Raw genomic sequence first — 19,597 nt, forward strand, 5'->3', positions numbered from 1 at the left:
ATCCCCACTGTGTGTACTTTATCCTGATGGTTTCACATTCATGTTCATCAACACTCAGCAAGAACCATAAACAAAGCCCTTTCTCAGATGCACACATGCAGTTCCCATTGACTTTGCTGGATTTTCAGCTGACTTCAATCAGAACTCCACGCATGTAGAAGGGCAAAACTTGGCTCTGCACTTTCAATAAAATTACATCACTAGATACCTTTTAAATGAAGGGCAATGCAGGCCATACTGAAAAATAATATAAACTGAAACCCGTAAAATGTAGCCAAATAAATTCAAATTTCAGCCAGATTTTTCCAGAATAATAAAAAGGGCGTGAATTTTAGGCAAGATGAAATGAAACCCTAATACCATCTCATTACCAGAGTGCACTCTGCCTCTTTTAGCAGGACAAAGTGTGAAACCCAGCTGTTTACACAAGGTGGTCATCTTGTTGTTTCAGGTATAGCAATGACATTGGCATCTGAAACAATCAAGTAAAGGTCAGGTTACAAGCTGTGATTTTGCTAAGTCCTTTTCTGCAGCTGTATCCTGGCCCTGTAAGCTACCATTCTCATTACAAGTGAATATGAAGTGTAGAATGCCACAGTAGAAAAAGTAATTAATCATGGTATTAATAACTAATACTGTATTATTTTTGAATCTACTCTAATAGTGGTATTTTAAGCATATCAAATGCTTGAGCCTAGGAGTATCTATCTTAAACCCTTCAATCCTCCTTCCCAACTTGCCAAAAGAACAACATAATAAAAATCCCACACAACCTAGTAAAATCAGTTCCCTTCCAAATTTTAAATGACATTGTGCAACACAATTTCTGCCAGGTACATTAGCTAATGCACACTAAGCAAAGCAATGCCCCATGTGTTTTTTTCCAAATTTCTTTATTTTACTTTTACTCATTCCATGATGTAACAACCTGTATCTTTTTACTGCATCTTTAAAAATATCTACCTACTAGGATGAAGAAAATTCTCACTTCTAAAAAACCATCTAACAGCCTTCCTCTCACTTTCTGTTTGTCTGATAAGCACTTGTTAGCCTGCAATTACAAATTTATACACAGAAGTACTCAGGGATGAGAACCACCGAGGAGACTTGATGTTCATGTTTGGCTGTCAACCCCTGTCCAAAGAAGTAACATTTCTGATGATTCTCACACTTAAATAGCAGAACAGATTTTATGAATAATTTTTTCTTCATAGCTGGAACAGCCCCTATTCTCCACTCCATTATAATACAGAGTCACTTTGCATCAAGTTGGTCATTACTGACGAGCCAGGGAAGAAAGGAGGGAAGTGGATGAAGTGCTCTGAAGGTACGTGTGCGACCGGGTAAGTATCAGGCTGCTTCTTGAAGCAAATTATTTAAAATCAGAAAAAAAAATCATTAGAATACAACTCACATAAAGGGAAACTGTTTCATAATTATTGAGAAAGTCCAGTAAATCTAACACTGGTGGTCAAAGGGATTGCAAAGCCTTTTTTTTTTTAAGTGCTGAGTCGTACTGGTCATTCACAATGGATTATCCAATTAAATAATTAGTATGGTGGAATCTGTTTCTCCCCATGAGGTTTGCTGGGGCTCTGCTCTTCCCAAACCAACTCCCCTCCTAACATCCCATCCTGACACTGGTGGCCTGTGAAGACACTCATTTGTGTCAGAACCCCTTCAAGTAACTGCAGGTCTACTTGTCTCTGTTGGAGCACGAGCTTAGAGAATTTACAATGTGATGCAAGGAACATTTATTCCAGCTTAAGCTCTGTGATTCTGACTACACAATCAGGAAAGGAAAGGTATCCCCATCTCTCCCCTCAGTCCTGCTGGGATGCGACTGTTCCAAGGAGGGAGTTATTAGTTTACTTTAAATGCACAGCATGTCTGTTTGATGATGAGAATAAAAATTTACATGATCATTTTCCAAGAAAGTTGATTTTAAATAGTTAGGAAAGAAAATAACAACCAACAAAACACACAGGTGAAAAACTTGGCTTTTCAGCATGCCCTGTTTAAGCAATGACACATGAAGAACTTTATGTTCAAACAATTACCTGGTGCTTTAAATAGGACACTAAGGGAATAACGTTTCAAAATGTATTCACACAGCACAAGACAAATCCTCCTCCTGGGAGTACCAGTGCAAATCAGAGTAACTCCTCAGAGGTCAATTGAAGTACACCAGCACAAAATAAACGTGAGACAGAAGGGAATCAGACCCCATCTACCTCTATATTAATGCAGAGGTTGCAGATCATCTGCGATGGTAAAGTGAACAACATAAATATAACTGACATCTATTCAATTGATCTCACATCCTGCCGACTATTCACAGCTCCAAATACAGGGCTGAAGAACAATGGTTTGAGGAAGGCAGGCAGAAATCCGGGTTCTAACCAATTCACACATTCCAATTTGCTAATACCTCCTACTTGAACTGCTTTCATCTCCCCACACTGCTAAATCATGAAGGGCTTGACATTGTCCCCCCAGCTCCCAAAGAACAACTTCTCCTAAAACAAAGTAAATGAAAAAATACCAAGAGAGATGTATGGGAGAAAGATAAATGCAAAAAATACGTGCAAACATGAGAATCTATCAAGAAATAATGGAGAAATAATCAAGAGAATCCCTGTCTAACATAGCACATATATATATATATGAAAGGCACTAGCAAACTGATTAATTATTTGGAAACCTAGCACTAAGAAAGAATGGTACGCATGCAGGGGAAGACTAAAATATGAGGCTATTTCAAACTGTGGTGTCATTTGTTCTAATTTAAGTGGATCTGTAATTATTTCCTACAACTTCATGATGTCCTGAACCAGCTTCCTCCTCCCCTGCAAAGCTGATAAAAGGACTCTTGGCAACACTAAATATATTATGCAATTTATTGAATACTACCGAGAAAAAGCCCTGAATTACACGGAAACAAAGAACATTAGGTGCGAGTATCACCACCTCCAGGGAAAGAGCACCTTTAACTACTTACCACATCAGTAAATGCAGGCGGTTCTCTTGCACCTCCGCTACCTGCCCCTAACAGCATTTGCTACATTTAACAAAGTTAAGGCGAATTTTACCTCAAATCTACTCAGGCTGGAGCTCTTTGACCGAGACTTCTTGCGGAGATAGACGGAGAAGAAGCGGCGCACCGTGAACTTCTTCATGTTCATGTCCATCGCCCTGTCCCAGCCGCGGCGCGGAGCACGAAGGAGCTGCGGCGCCGGCGGGCAAAGCTAACGCATCCCGATTGCCCCCTATTTATATCCACAGGCAGCAGATCCTCCGAAGCGCCTGGTTTTGTTCATGGAGCCGGGCACAGCGCGGTGCCTGCCGGAGCCGGGGCAGCCCGGAGCCGGCCCCTCGGAGCATGCAGCCTCCCCGCTCCGCTCTGTTTACATTCGGGTGCGCCGAGCCCAACTCCGTCCCCGCTGCCGCCGCTCCCCCCCGCCGCCGGTCCCGCTACGCCCAATGAGGCCGGGCTGAGGCTGCACGCAGAATCAGCGCCGGCGGATGACAGCTCCTGCGTCCCAGGCGGAGCAGGTTCCAGACAAATATTGGATGTGTCTATTGCTTTGCGCTCCCTCTTCTCTCTCAGTCAGGCTCTTTCAATTTCCTGCTTTCTGAATCACATGGGGAATAGGCACATGCTGCACTTCTGTTTTTAGCTCAGAATTCAGACGCTGCTATAATTACTGAGGGCTGTGGTGGTCAGATCCGAGAAGAAATCGGCTCCCCTGTGAGAGCCGCTCCTGGAAGAAAGCTGAAAGATGTCATGCCCCCACTGCCAGAATAGAAGGGTTTGAATCTCCTTTTATTCCGGGAGTATGCAAAATAGCACTGTCCCCCCTCCGCCCCCAAATTGACAAGCTCGCCATATCCTGTTCACAGTCACCCGCCCGCTCTACATTGAAATACCCAACACTGGCACGGCTCTGGAAATAGAAAGCACAATCTAAATGGTAAGTATTACTATTCTTATTGTACTACAGCAGGGAGCTACAGCCCTTCTAGGAGGTTGAGTATGTACATCTATTTACGGGCTGTAATTTTGAGCTGCACAGCAAGCATGCAGACTTACAGCTGCACCCCCACCTCCCCGCAACAAAATCACATTTTTCAGCTGTTCTTCAAAAACTAATGAATCTCAGTGTGTTCCAGAGACCAAAGAGCTTTCTCTGCCTATTGCACACACTTCAGGCTCTTTTCCCATGGCAGCCTTTTCTCTCTGGCTACAAAGGAGCACCTAGACATGCCTTTCTCTCACAACCTCGGACATCGTTACAGCCTGAGAAGACTTGGAGGTTAAATGACAACACCTCTCAAGTCCATCTGCTCTAAAAGAGAGGTGTATTTTGCTTTACTTGCATGTCTTGGCTGTGAACTACCTTGGCTAGCAATGCCAGTCAATATCTACTTTTTCTCAGGTTCTCTGTCCTATTCTTCTGCCTAAAGCTCACCATAGTCTATATGCACCCAAAGAAGTATTAACAAGAAAAAAGAAAAAAAGGAAATGATATTTTGACATTTATGGTTTAATTAAAAAGGAGGCTAGAATGGAAAGGCTGCCATTAGTGCTGGGCTCCATAATCTTATAGAGCTTGACTCTGCTATGCCTGGACACCGGTGCTACCCCCGCCTAAGGTGACTGTTTCACAGTGACAGTCTGGACAGTCTGCTTCTTCCTTATCTCTTCTCAGCAAGCCTTCTGATTGCTTCTCTGAGCCTCTTGGTTTGCAACAAAAATACCTTTGGGGGTTGCTTTCAGTGTGCTGCCCCATGTCAAGCCTAGGAGCCTTTTTGCCATTACAGTTCCCTTGTTTCCCCAGCTAAAGATGCTGGAGCAGAGGCAAGCGTCCAAGAAGAAAACCTCAGGTATATATAGGTAACCCTATACACAGGCAAAACAATGAACAGGCTAAAAGGCAATTTAGTTGCTCAATGCCAAAATTACTTGCTGATGCAGCCTCTCTAGTCAAGTTTTGTGTCTCCTCACAAGCTTGCTGCAGTAAAATCTGCAGTGTCACAAAGGCCTCAGGCACTCCGCTGATTATGTGACCTGCCCCTCACCTGCCCTGACACGCCACACAACTGCTGCTGCTACTTCTGTGCTGCCTTTTCCCTGGCAAAGAGGAGTCCTGCCACAAGCTGGACCAGGCTTTGTGCTGGCAATGGCTTTTGGTAGCCTCACACATTCCCACCTGTGTAAGCCACTTGAGCCTTAAAGAGCAAACAAACAAGTCCAGGGTGAGGTCCCTGATCCCTTCCTGTCACAGATACATCCCTGGTCACTGACATCTTTATTAATGCAGAGGAGGTGATAACTTCCCAGCTTCGAATACACAGGCTGTGTGTAATAACATGAAGTATATGAGTGCCTGTTACTATTGCACTGGCAGATTTATCACAACCTTCCCTTCTCATTACATCAATGGTGATTTCACATACAGGGACTTGCATTCACCATTAAATGTGCCTGCACTGTAATAAACTTCCAGTAAAATTACACAGGTCATGACTTAATACCTAACTACCAGGTACACTTATTACATTCAGAATTTTGTTCTTTACCACAATTTTTTTTTTTAAATCCATCACAATGTATTGGCAAGTTATTGTCCACATCAGAGCAGAAACTATCCTTGTATGCTAAAGGTTAGACTATAACACTGAGCACCATGCCCAGGGATAGGAAGTAACTCTCCTACATCCCTGACATGACACAGGCATGGAAATAGACGTGCTCTTCTTGTTTTCTTATTCTGCTTTCAGACAGGTAATTAGGGATTAAATGCAGAAGGACAACCAAGCACCTTCACTCTACTGACAGCAGATCAGCAGAGATATTGCAGAATATATTCCAACTTTTGCAAAAAAGCAAAAGCAACGGAGATGCACAATTTACATAAAAAATACAAATGCAGAAATTAAACAAAATACACTTGCATGCAAAATTAAAGCATGGGGATAGATATGTGAAAAGGAAATTCTACTACTGTTCCATGTGGCATGCTTCAAGACATTGAACTTAACTTTTCCTCAGAAAAACAAATAAGAGGCATCAAAAACATTATCTGAAACTTTGATGCAAGTCAGATAATAACCACTTTTCACAGTGGTTGTAATAAAAAAATAAGTTTGGTTACATTGGAACATTCAGCAAAACATTTATAAACACACTACGGTCAGATAAATCTACAATGTGAAATATTAACTGCACTTAAAAATTCATGTCTTTAAATTATTTCTCTTCTCTGAGCAATTTTAACTACTGAGGAACTTCATGGAGGAAAAAAATCTCTAAATGTCTCAATTTAAGAAAACAATAAACAACAAAAATGGTGGAGGTGACCTATGACACATTGGCATCAACCAGTAATATTCATCTGTATTCTGAAATACGCTTTTTAAGACTAGAATCATATATGCTGCAACACAAAATAAATAAATACAATATCATGGCTGCCACTCCTCCCAGTGAGGTTAATAGCAAAATAAAGTTTATTTCAGCTGGAAAAAGGCTTAAAAAAAACCCAAACCAAAAAGCTCACAGCCAGCATTCAAGACAAACTCTCCAACAGGAATCACCAAAGTTAGATATTACATAGCCCAGGTTTGATATTTAAAAGATAAATGGAGAATTTCCAATAATATGTAATGAAAGCCACAGGTTCTTTCCTCATACAGACGGACCATACCAAGAGCAGGAACAGACTGAAGGACCCAGGCTTAGAAAATTAACAGAGGGCAGCACAACAGCCTGAACAGCACCCAAGTGAGAAGGATGCCAGTAGCCAATGCCAGATGAGTCATCAATATCTAAATGATAGAACATGCAAGTCCAAGATACCTACCACAAACTGGAAGATATAATTACCAAGAGAAATTTTGTATTACTGTACTACACAGAGCATCAGGCCCCATGTTGAAATTAGGCCTTCTATTTTTTTATGTGAATCAACAATTTATGAGCAAACCCAGAATGACTCTGCTACTTGAGTAAATTAGCCATCACTGTAAAAGTAAAAACTATGAATTGATAGTATCTTCCTTGCAAATGCAATCAGTATTACCAATCCTTCCTCAGTAAGTCCATCAGAAAGAACAAAATCCAGAGAGAAATAAGAAAGCATCAGAAGAAGAGACACCACAGACAGAACAAATAAGATTATCAGAACACAACATGCAGAGAAAAAGAAAATGAGACTCCCACAACAGAGGCCCAAGAGACAATGCTACACTAAAGGTGAATTACGCAGTGCCATTTATGCTCTCATCAAAGAAACTCAGGAACAAAGCAGATGTTTCCAAGGGACACCAATCAGCTGAATGAAGAACAAGACTTTCCCCCCAGTGGTTAGATTGTATATGACTCTTTCAGTGACTGCTGTTTCATTTCATCTTGAATGCTGGACAAATTGCCACGTGGCTTTTGTTTCCTCCATGAATACATAAGGTAGCTATTTTTCTTCCTGATATTTCTTTCAATAATATGGATGGGCTTTGCCCAAAGAAGTGCTTGGGCTTTGCTCTCATTGCATCAGTGTGGGTCTCAGCTTTTCCAGCTGCTAAGTACCTTGTCCTGTTTAGCACACACTTACTTCACTGGAGTTTTCTCTCTCAAAAAGGCACGCTGGCCTGCCAGCACCACAGAACACAGGCAGTGACTAATCATCTCTCACCAAACCAGGACTGACAAGTGATCAGCCATGTTGGCTGGATGGGGATACAAGGGAAGAGGTAGGAAACAAAGTGCTTTTTCTCATTTCTCTCACCTCCTGGATGTGCATCACAAGCTTCAGTAATTTTGATCCTTTTCTGTATATGTATTATTCCAGTGGAGGTGCAGGCCCCTTTAGCCATCTTGCAAATTAAAATCACTGCTCAGAAGGAAGGAGAAAGTGAAGTCACCTTGTCTAACTGGGTCCGACAAACTGGCGGGACAGTTGGACACCGGGACACCGGTGCCTTGGACACAGTTTTCTTTAATCCCAAGAGAAACATAATAGCCCAACAATGTCTGTTTAATCTTGCACTTGTAAACTCAAGGCAAAAACAGACTATCTCCTATACCCACATCTATGTAATTCCCTTGTTGCTAAAAGCAACATCCAACACTGGCAATTGTATGAAGAGAAACTAGTATAAATAGAAGTGCATCAGCCCCAGGAGAGAGACTCTAAAAAGACCTGTTTTGCTTGATATGGTGATATTCCATTTAGTGGATTCTATTCAACACATTTAAACATTCCTAAAAATGGGCATCAAAATAAGTTCTTGATAGATTTGAAATCAGTATTTTGCAAAGATGCAAGTAGATTAGATGGACACAAAAGTTCTGAAGAATTCTCAATAGACTACATCAACAGTAAGATTTAAAAAAAAAAAAAAAAATTACACAGTTGCACTCAGATGGTGAACCATCCCTGTGCCATTCTGGAGAAGAACAATCATATATCTTGAGTTGGAAGGGACCCACCCAGATTATTGAGTCCAACCCCTGGCCTCGCATATGACAGCCCCAAGAATTCCACCATGTGCCTGAGAGCATTGTCCAAACACTTATTGTACTCTGTCAGGCTGGTGCTGTGACCCCTTCCCTGAGGAGCCTGTTCCAGTGCCCAACCACCCCTTGGGTGACAAACCTTTTCCTAATATGCAAGCTAAATCTCCCCTGACAGAGCTTCCGACCATTGAGGTCTCCTTGGTTCAGTAGCCCAAACATCTTCCTCAATCCTTCCTAAGCACCCACCAGTCACATGGTTATAGTGTTACTTTTAGACTACCAAATGAGCTCCACTATGAGGACATGTGGCTTGTTCTTATGTGCAGGGAGACCTATGAGTGCTGCAGAAGTAATAGTTCCAGAAATAAGAAAACAATATTTGATTGAGTTTTCACCAGAGGACAGACATTTTAATTCTCACAAAAGCATCTTGTGTTAGTGCTGGAGCATCAGATTGGCAAGTGCCGCAGCTGCTGTATTGACTGCTCCCATATGTGCTTTGATGCTCACAGACTCAGGGGACCACGCAGCAGCTTCACTGGCCACACACACATCACTCAGCTGTGGGCTGCTTTTAAGATGGAGATTACAATGTCTAGCAATCTGCATGGAAGAGTATCAGCCTCAATTCTCTGTTTTTTTTGTTTTTTAGCGGTGTCACTGAGCATTTTACTTTCCTGGCTGATAATATATACTGGTCTTGCTGGATTCTGGTGGCTTAGATACAAATGTAAGACAAAGAACCCAAAAATCCAATTTCCTTCATATTATGTAAGCTTCTACTCCAACATGAAGGAGATTGCCGAAGATACAATTCTGCTTTCTTTTCTTTGGACAATCAGACAGTCACACTGTTCTCCTATAAAGGACTGGAAGTTTTCTGGAAGGAAGGATGATAACTGAAGTATGAGCGGTCTTATCACATGAATATTTATGAGTATCACTTTGAGCGAACGTTACACAATAGAAAATTGGATGGAAGAACTTCATTATGCACAGCATATGTTTACTGTTTATTCAGACTAGCTGTGAACAATATTAAAAAGACAGGCATTTGTTAAAAAACTCCTAATAGGCAATTTTCCCTTAATAGGCTCAGAAAGATATCCTACACCTAACAGTAGAAACAGTGCATGGAACATTTACTGGAACACCCATTTCTACTTCTAATAATCATTGACAGAGCAAGCTGACACTAAAGTGAGCAGAAAAACCAGACCACTGTTTGCCATTGAAACTCTGAAAAACAGAAAAGTGTATAATGGGGCTTGCAAATTTTATTCAGCAAAGTACCAATTTTAGGTAAAATTTTTCCCTTTACTTATTTAGTAAAACCACACGTAAGGTACAAAAGTTAACAAGGTATATAAAAGCATCATATTTACTTGAACTGAGTGACCTGAATTAATGTCCTTCTTTTATATCTGAAACTATTTGTATGACCTTGAAGAACCTTAAACTCTCTAGCTATGCCTAGCTCCAGGGCTTGTACAAAATCCAGCCACATTCTGGATCCTTTATCAGAATGGAGGTGGCACCATTTTCCTCTTAGTCTTCCCAGTTGGCATCTCCTGTCCCCAGTGAAGAAAACACCTCCTGGTATTTTCAGCCAGAAAGGAGACAGTTTGCACTCTGACAAGTGGGTATGTAAACTCAGGACCCTAAAAGTTTGCACCTGCACTGCAACTCAGAGAAAAAACTCTGCTTCAAATCTCCTTCCATAAAATGGGGCTGGAATATTCTGCGACTGCATGACAGCTCTTTCAGAGAAAACACAATGATTGATATTATGGGTTTCACAGCTGAAATTTTAGTTGAAGGCTGTCACACATTTGCTAGATTTATTTACAGAAAGAGATTAACTGTGAGTAATGTCAAAGAATAAACCAATGGGACATGCAAATTTACCTGGGTAGGCATTGTATCTAGCAGGACAAATGACACATGGTATATTTTCAAAATATATTAGAAACCTAACACACTGGAAATTGGGCTTAAGGTTGTATGAATACCTACCACATGCTAGACACAACAAAAATGAGATTTGTAAATTAAAAACTCATTAATCACTCTTGAAATCCTCAGCAATAATTTCCTTCTTGTTGGTCTTCTATGGCTTTTTAGACAAATTTTGAAGAGCCACTTTAAATTAATGTAGTGAAAGTACTTAACTCCAGATTACAGGCACATCTATCCCTGCCTGTTTTTGAAATAGAAGCTGAAGAACCGTCAGAGAAAAAAAAAAGGTCTAAATTCTAATGTGTCTAAATTCCTCTGTGTCTAATACAGCAACAGAGGAAGTGTGAAACTGGAAAAAATACAGTACCATTTTACCCCTCAAAAAGTTAGTTTGGTTCCATTGCTGTTCACCAAGACACAAAATGATTTCTTAATTCACTGAGAACAATATAGTCCAAGGTCCTGTATTACTGCTGACAAGTAAAGGGAAGAAAGACACCATAAAATGTCTCGGTTTAGGACTAATTGTTGTCACAAGGCCACACTACTATTTGGATAGGTTTAGTATATTAGATGACCTTTTCCTTATTTAATTTCAGATACACTTCTCTTAAGTGTAGTGTCACCTCTCTCACCAAAGTCACCAGGAAGTGCATGAGGTTCTTCCTGCATAACTGAGCCTGCCCACACTGGAAGTGAGTCTTCCTTGCTGATGCATCATCAAATATCTGCAAGAAATTTCAACATCTTGTGTATGTCTTCCTATTCATCTAACAAGTGTGCAAAATTTGTTATAAAGAGCACATATGGAATATTCAACATCCAAATTCTTGATTAAACTAATGGACAAAAAAAAAAAGGGCAACTCATCATATTAAGTCAATTTGATCCTTTGACATCTTGCTGTGAATTTCATATATCTTTTCAAATCCTGAAACAACTTTGAGATATACAGAGAAATAAGCAACACTATGCACAACACAAAGCAAGAATCTAATTCTCCATATGCACAACACAAAAATGGCAGTTTTATCTGTTTTTCATCAACTAGAGATTAAAGTGTGCAATTAATTACATCATAAAGTAAGCCATGCTACTTGATAAAGGTTCAAATACATATTCATATGCTTCAATATGCAGGGAAAACATACAGTTGTGGCAAAGATGATATAAAACACTTCCCAAGTGATATTATCTGCCTAAATACAGTGACCTTCTTCAAAGAAAATGAAACATCTTTAGACATACAACAAAAATATTGAATTCATTATTTCACTAGCAATGCTGATGTTTGACTCCAATATTTTTTCTTTAACCAGTCAAAAATCCTGTAAGAACCACTTTCCTTTCAACCATAAACTTCTGTTAGTGTCACAAAGCAGTCATACCAAATACATAAAGTTTGCAGTGTATATTGTGTGATTCACATGATATACATCCACTGGAATGGGACACCTTTGCCTTAATATGCTACTGGGATCTGATTTCATATTTCTGATACTTCCTTTAACACCTGAAACACTTGAAACCTTACTGTGATGTAGGGCAGGACAGCTATCAATTAGGAGATTGTTCTTTTGCTTCAACTCCCAAAAGAGAAAATAGATGTATATGTCAGATAGGAGGAACAAATAATGTAACTACTATACAAACTTGTAATAAGGTTCTCCCTCCCATCATCACAGAAAAAAGAGAATTCGTACAGCTTCCTAAAAGCTTTTCAAGGGCATCTTGGTCTAGCTGGGCTGCTTAGGAACTGCAAGCAAGGATATCAAGGAGCATTTCAAAAAGGCACAGCAGAACCTTGCTATTGTATGCCTTGGGGACTGAAAAATGTTTTATTTTTTTCCCACTGTTATTTTATTATGTTCTTAATATTTACATATTTAGTCACTTCCTTGATTCCAGAGTCCTCTCCTCATCTCTTCTTACTTCCTACTCCCTAGATCTTCTCTTCAAATGTATGACTCACTCCTCTTAACTTGAGAAAGTTGAAACAATAAAAAAACAATTAAAAAAATTAAAAAGCAAAACGTGAGCTTGAAAAGAGGATTACTTCCTGATACTTGATTTTTAGGCACTATTTTGTGCCTAAATCTTCTGAAGTCCAGAGACATGGACTTCAGAAGATCCAAAAACATGCAAAAAGAAATATGAGAACAAATCAGAAAGGCTTATTCAAGGGGCTGTACCTGTTATGTAGTAACACTTACAATGGTAATAGATGGAAAGAAATCCTTTTAGCAGCATGAATTTAACTGAATTCTGAAGCATTAAAAATGTGTGTCTTTGAGCACACAAAGCTTTAAAATCTATTGGCTTCTGGAGTCATAGTGTTACAGGGGAAACATTAGAGTTGAAACATCCAGCTGTGTCCCATGGCTCCATATTGGGGCTAATCCTGTTTAATATCTTTATTGATGATCAGGATGAGGGAACTGAGTGCACCCCCATCAAGTTTGCATCAAATGACACCAAATCGGGGGGGAGTGTTGACCTGTTGCACTGCTAAAGGCTTTGGGACAAGTGGTTGGAAAGCTGCCTGGTGGAAAAGGACCTGGGGGTGCTGGTGGGCAGCCAGCTGGACATGAGCCAGCTGTGCCCAGGTGGGTAGGAAGGGCAAGGGCATCCAGGCTTGTATCAAGAATAGTGTGACCAGCAGGATGAGGGCAGTGCTTTGTACTCAGCCCTGGTGAGGCTGCACCGCAAACCCTGTGGTCAGGTTTTGGGCAAGAAGGACTGCAGTGGTGCTGCAGTGAGTCCAAAGAAGGGCAGCAGAGCTGGAAAAGGGTTAGGAGCACAACTTAGGAGGATTGGCTGAGGGAGTTGGGGATGTTCAGCCTGGAGAAAAGGAGCTTCAGGGGAGACCCTGCTGCTCTCTACAAGTACCTGAAGAAAGGAGGTGTATGGTCTCTTCTCCCAGGCAACTAGCAATAGGACAATAGGAAATGGCCTCAAGCTCTGCCAGGGGAGATTCAGATTGGCTGTTAGGAAAAATTTCCTCACAAAACCTGTTGTCAAGCACAGGAACAAGCTGCCAAGAGAAGTGGTTGAGTCACCATCCCTCAAAGTATTTAGAAGATGTGTAAGTGTGGCACTTAGAGACATGGTTTCGTCGTGAGCTTAGCAGTACCAGGTTAATGATTAGACTCAATGATCTTCAAGGTCTTTTCCAACCTAAATGATTCTATGATTTTACTGGAGAAGAAAACATAACAGCCCTGGCCCAGTTAACCTGTTGCAAGATGGGTGCAGCTGTAAGAGATGCTGGGAAATAGGAATTGAAACAGAGTCTTCATGGGAAGGAGGAGTGGATCTAAAGCCACCTGCTTCTCACAGAAATAAACATGGGTTTGGAGGCTGTGTAGAGGTTTGTTGTATTTTAGAAAAAAGTATCTTGGCTCATTAAAGGAATATCATTAGTCCTGGCATAAGCCCTCGCTTGTGGCCTCACTCTGCCATCTCCAGGCCATCATTTCCTACTTCCTCTCTATTGGCACAAGTATTCCCACAACCACAGAAGGAACCAGACTGGAGAACTGGTCCAAATACCCCCCCAGAATGCTAGTTTTAAACCAGTTCAGTTCCCTGATCTGAATCACTAAACAAATATCTGTGCCTACTCAATATTTTTTCCAGTGGAGGGAACAGGAGTGTGTGTGCTTGTGAGGCAGCTCTGCCTCCTCTGTTGGCAAGGATGGCCAATGCCAACACTGCCTGCTGGCTTCCCTGACACAGAGCTGGCATGCTGCAGCTGCCTGGCCTGGCACAACTGGAATCACCGAGCAGGCCATGTCAAACTATCCTTTCAATCACAGTGAAAGTTAAAATAACAGCTCTGGTACAGAAAGGACATTTTAAAATGTCCTGAAGTATTTTATTATCATTACTATCATAAAACTAGCCAAGGTGAATTGGCTAAAAACATGAAAAAGTTGGAATTATGTTTTGAGATAATGTGCTTTCCAAAAAGTTAAATCTATAAAAGGTTCTTGGTTTGTTTAAAAGGAAAAGGATCCCAAAATGGGTGAGAGTAACCCTTAGCTGCACTGCAGAAATTCAGAGGGCTGTTTAAAGCCAAGAACCCCACTAGAACTGACTGGGCTCCTCTTTAGTGCTGAAGCCCACTAGTGTTGAAGTCTCACTACACTGGGAGTGTAGTGAGACTCCTGGAACTAAGACTGCAAGTTCCAGTGGTGTTAACTGGCACCACTTCAACTGATTTTCAGAATAGTATTTTCTGGCACTTCTCTGATTTAATCTCCTGTGGGTAACAACATGTTCTCCCAGAACCATTTAACTGCACACACAAGTATGCACCTCTTACAAAGTTCTGTAGGGATGCAGTATTGATTCCAGCACATATGCAGAACTTGAGTTCAAGTTGGTGCTACAGGTTGGGTGCTACAGGTCTGAGACACCTGTGTGAATGCAGACAGCATGACCTGAGCTGTGCAGCTTGGATGTGTCTGATGCACATTGCTCAGTGAATTTGAGAACCCCTATCAAATGCAACATGGATGGAACCACAGGCAGCCAGTCAATACACAACACTCTTGAACTCCTATGAAGCTGTTTTAATAACATCACAAAATCATCATACAGTTATTTAAGTTTTCAGTACTTGTTGGTCTCTTCAGGAGGCTGTCTAGAATCTCACCTTCCTATTCACTGTAGTGCCTACCTTAGATGCACCCACAGCTAAAATATTTTATTCTTATACTACTACCTTTCCAGGCAGATTCTTTTTCAAAGGGTAATCATATCTCCTCACAGTTTTGACTAGCTGTACTAAATGAGACTGAGATTTTAACCTCCCCTCACTCCACCATCTCTCCCTGTTTGTGTCCTAATACACAACCCTGTCCTAGACTTCATGATGTTTATGTTTTTCTTTGTAGATGTCATGAAAAAAAGAGTTTTTATTGGAGCCTCAGTAGAAGCAATAATTAGTAACTCTTCAACACAAGAAATACCTTAGGATTTTCTTCAATTTTTCTATTGCTATTTCAAAATTGTAGCTCACTGTTGCCCTGTAAAATAATCAGGTAACTTAGAGTATACCACCAAGGAAGACTGGCTAACTGGGACTTCTAAACCTGTTGTGTACTCAATGGAATAAGACAGAAAGCTCTCTGATCCTCTCTCTGGATCCTCCAGCATTAGAAGGAAATGGACTTCTTGGACTAAGTCCAGGGGAGGGCCACTAAGTGGATCAGAGGTCTGAAGCACCTCTCCTACAAAGGCTGAGGGAGCTGGGGTTATTCAGCCTGGACAAGAGTAGGCTCTGGGGGCACCTTACAGCAGCCTTCCAGTACCTAAAGAGGCTGATTAAAATAGATGGAGAGTGACTTGTTACATAAGCAGATAGTGATAGGAGATAGCAAAACACTTTTAAATTAAAAGAGGGACTATTTAGGTTAGATGTTAGGAGGAAATTCTTTACTCAGAGGGTGATGAGACACAGGAAGAGCTTGCCCAGAATTTTGGTTCCCTCATCCCTACAAGTGTCCAATGCCAGGTTGGATGGGTCCCTGGGCACCTGGACTAGTGGGTGGGACCCCTGCCTGTGGCAGAGGGCTGGAACTATATGATTAGTTGATTTTTAGTTGACTGTATGATTTTTAAGGTGCCTTCCAACCCAAACCATTCTATGATTCCATTCTCTTCCCTTGATAAATAACCAGATCTTTTCAGCATACTATTAGCTTGGAACATAGCAGTGCTTGTTTTGGTGACAACTCCAACATAGCTGTGAGAAAACTCCCCCGCTCAACCACTAATGCATAATCTGAATTTTCCCCTAACCCTGATTTGAGTTTTGTTTGGATACTTCCTGGGGATTTTTATTTGAAATAGAATGAAGCTAAGAAATTACATGGTAAATATTGCCATAAATTATAAATAATACCATCTAATATTTCTTAGATAAATGTACAATTATTAAATCGCTCTTAAAACTTGGAAGTTTCAAAGCCAGTGGCTTAGTAGAACACTCTGAGTCAGAGTTGGTTAAGATGGTAGTTCTTAAAAATATGCATGACATGGCAGTCAAAAGAGACATTTGCAAAATTTCCTGTAAAGTTTCAGAAACTCTGAGAACATCTGTGAACAATAGCATGAGGATTGGGCAAACATAGTTTGGAAAATACAAGAACAACATATATAGGTACATCTGACAGCTACCAAATGGGTCACAGTGGGTGTGCAGCTGCCTTAAGCCTTCAGTGACCAAAGCCCACCTTCTGATGATACCATCTGAAAATAAACAGTGGATCTGGGGCTTGTACATCAAGATTTCACAAAAACTTCACATCAACTTTGGAGACTTGCATGTAAGGGAGCCTGCATATCCTTCTTGGAGAGTTGGGAGACAAATTTCATTCCCTGATTTTCCAGTGGCAACTTTGCTTTTTGGAGTTTTTCTTCAGGCAAACCCCACAAACATTTTTTCCAGAATATTATAAGTAATTTAGATAGTGAAAAGCTAATAGGCTTTAGCTTAGAGGGTTGCAAAGAATAGCCTGCTATTATTCAGAAAGCCCTGTAATAGAGCACCTTGTTAATTAGAGATGATTCACAGATGACTTGCAATAGATTATGGTAGTTCTGAATAGCAATGATATTTTCATATTGAGCTTTTATGTACTCAGGAGTAATGAAGCTTTAATTTTAATTAAAAGAAAAAGCTCTTTTTTTTTTTAAAGCCTGTAGGTCCAAGCAATACTGAAGCACAGAAAATTAGCATCTTTTACTGATTTTCCATATTTAGATCTCTGCACTTTATAGTTTTACTTTCATAACGTTCTCTACCAGGACAGCTAAGCACCTGAATAGCAGCTGTCGATAAGAAGGCAATACTATTGTCTCTGTAATTGGAGAAACACACAATGAGGAGAGAAGCTGCTTGCTCAAGGCCTATCAGTAGGTCTGTGATAGAGTTATGAACAGAACCAAGTTCATTTTAAATACAGGATTATCCCCTTACATCTCCATGCCTCATCACAGAACACTATCTGTAACTCCGATGGGCATTTGCTGCTTTAGTTATGATCATTACAGTGGCACAGTTTGACACTATAATGACCCAATGCTACTGATAAAGGGACTCCCATGCTCTGTCACCCTCCCTCTTCCTTTCTCTTAACATCTTCTCTTGCCTTTTCCTGGGGAGCTTACAATGTATTGGTCCATGGAACAGAGATACTCTACACACACACATTTTCTGCTGGTTTAGCTCCTCTGAACCCTGAGGATCTGGATGAGCTTCAGTACCTGAGCAAAAGGAGATCCTGGGAGCATGCAGGAGCAGAAGGGCAAATCTGTGCCCTTCCAGAGCAGCTGCCCATGGGGTGGCCTTAACTGCACTCCTATTTTACCTTCTAAAAGTTCACCACAAAATTCTCTAAGATTTCTTACCATTATATAAATTTGCAGGATTCAATATTGTGAATTACTGGGGTAAAAGTAATGCACTAATTGATGAAAATCTTGAACAATTAAACCTCCAAGCCAAATCCCTCTCAGTCTCCACATCCAGTAGTGCATCCAGAAAAAGCCAAACAAACAAACAAACAATAGAAAACCTCAAACCAAACCAACCAACATCAAACACCACCACCTCCCCTCCCCCCAAAACATACATAGATTTGAATCTTGGATTAAATTAAGTGGACAGAAAAGAGAGTACACATAACATAAATGCAAATATTTAGCCTTTTTACTTCTCATTTAGGACTCATAGCAAGACACATTGGTATTTTTTCACTTAATTCAACAGAGTGGAATATAAGCAAGTAGAACTTTGGACAGGAAGGGATTACTCATCTGCCCAAAGCAACCTGCATCATTCAGTGTTCCCAGGATCATGGCCTTTTTACAGTCAGCTCTTCAGAGAGGACACATGTTTTCTGCATCAGCATTAAGCACATATTAGGTGCTTGAGTAATGCCCAAATAACAGTGCAAAAATCAATAATTACTGCAAGCTAATTTGAGAAACTACATTTCACAAAACACAGAAGCAATGAATCAAAGATTACCACTAATGCAGAAAAACACAGATAAAGAAATGAGAACCTTTAATTATTTCAAATATGGGAAAACAGTTACAGATTATTTAATAACTGCATGTTTCAACAATTTTCATATAGCTGGTTTCACTGTATATCTAATAATAACATGTTATATTTAACAGCATGAGCTTATCTCTTTTTTTCACTCACTAGAATAGTGGCTGATTATGCTTTCAAATGCTTTTTTGTCTTATTCATTGATCTGAGTTTTACCAGATTCCAAATTAAAGAAAATCTCTCTTTAACCTAGGTAAACAGCCAACTGAATATAATTCAGGGAAGACTAGGATAAAGAAAGCATGCTTGAGTGCAAGCTCTACTCAGCTTTCAAGCACACCTAACGCTCAATAACCAGCATAATCATCACTGTATTTTTATCACTGGAAGTTTGTTATAGCTTCAGCTGAAGACTCCTTTTTCAGTGAAAAGTTTAGGTGGCTGAAAAATCCCTCAAATCTCAAAAATCATTATGTCTTTATGCGCTGCCACTTAAAAATAATTTTTTCCAATGGATGCATTTTATATTAAAAAAAGGTTTGTGTAAGCAACTGATGATTCAGCTTCATTATAAATCATTTTCCAAAATTTGTTGCAGATGCAATAAGCTTGCATGTGAGAAAAGTGGTAGTAAGTACCCTTACATTTCAGTCTATAAAAATTTTGAGTAAACATGGAGTTCCAAAATAATATTTTTAGTTTCCGAATCTCTTCATGAGCCAAAAAAAACCAAAACAAAATAACCCAGAAAGAACACTAAATCTACCACAAAAAATCATTATACATGAGTACTTTTCTTGTTTGACATGGTATTTAAGATTTCCTATGTCACTGCTTATGTCAGCCCACAGAGGTTTGTCAGGACATCAAACATAAATTCCTGAAAGAATTAGCTTTTGCAGGACTGTTATTTTCTTCTATTTTTAGCATATGACCTCCTCATATAACAAGATACCTACACATGACCTCCACCAAGGTGTTTGACTAGATGCAGAGTCACTCTATAGCTGCCATGCCCGACTCATTTCATCACAGCATTCAGCTCATGA

The 19,597-nt window shown here is 40.2% G+C and overlaps 1 protein-coding gene across 5 annotated transcripts in view; it reads right to left on the bottom strand.

Annotated features, from left to right (window-relative positions):
- Window positions 1–19,597, bottom strand: part of RPS6KA2 (ribosomal protein S6 kinase A2) — a 282,442-nt gene that overhangs the window by 159,714 nt on the left and 103,131 nt on the right. Inside the window, exon 1 of one of the 5 annotated variants that reach the window (XM_071430769.1) lies at window positions 3,093–3,811. The exons of the other annotated variants lie outside the window; for them this stretch is intronic. Coding sequence (XP_071286870.1) covers window positions 3,093–3,191 — 99 coding nt within the window. The 5' untranslated portion in view covers window positions 3,192–3,811. Of the gene's footprint in view, window positions 1–3,092; window positions 3,812–19,597 lie in introns of those variants that run through there. 5 annotated transcript variants of the gene reach the window in all.

Source organism: Agelaius tricolor, unplaced genomic scaffold, assembly GCF_023055355.1.
Source record: "Agelaius tricolor isolate 1412-34295 unplaced genomic scaffold, bAgeTri1.0.p SCAF_1, whole genome shotgun sequence".
Taxonomy (NCBI): domain Eukaryota; kingdom Metazoa; phylum Chordata; class Aves; order Passeriformes; family Icteridae; genus Agelaius; species Agelaius tricolor.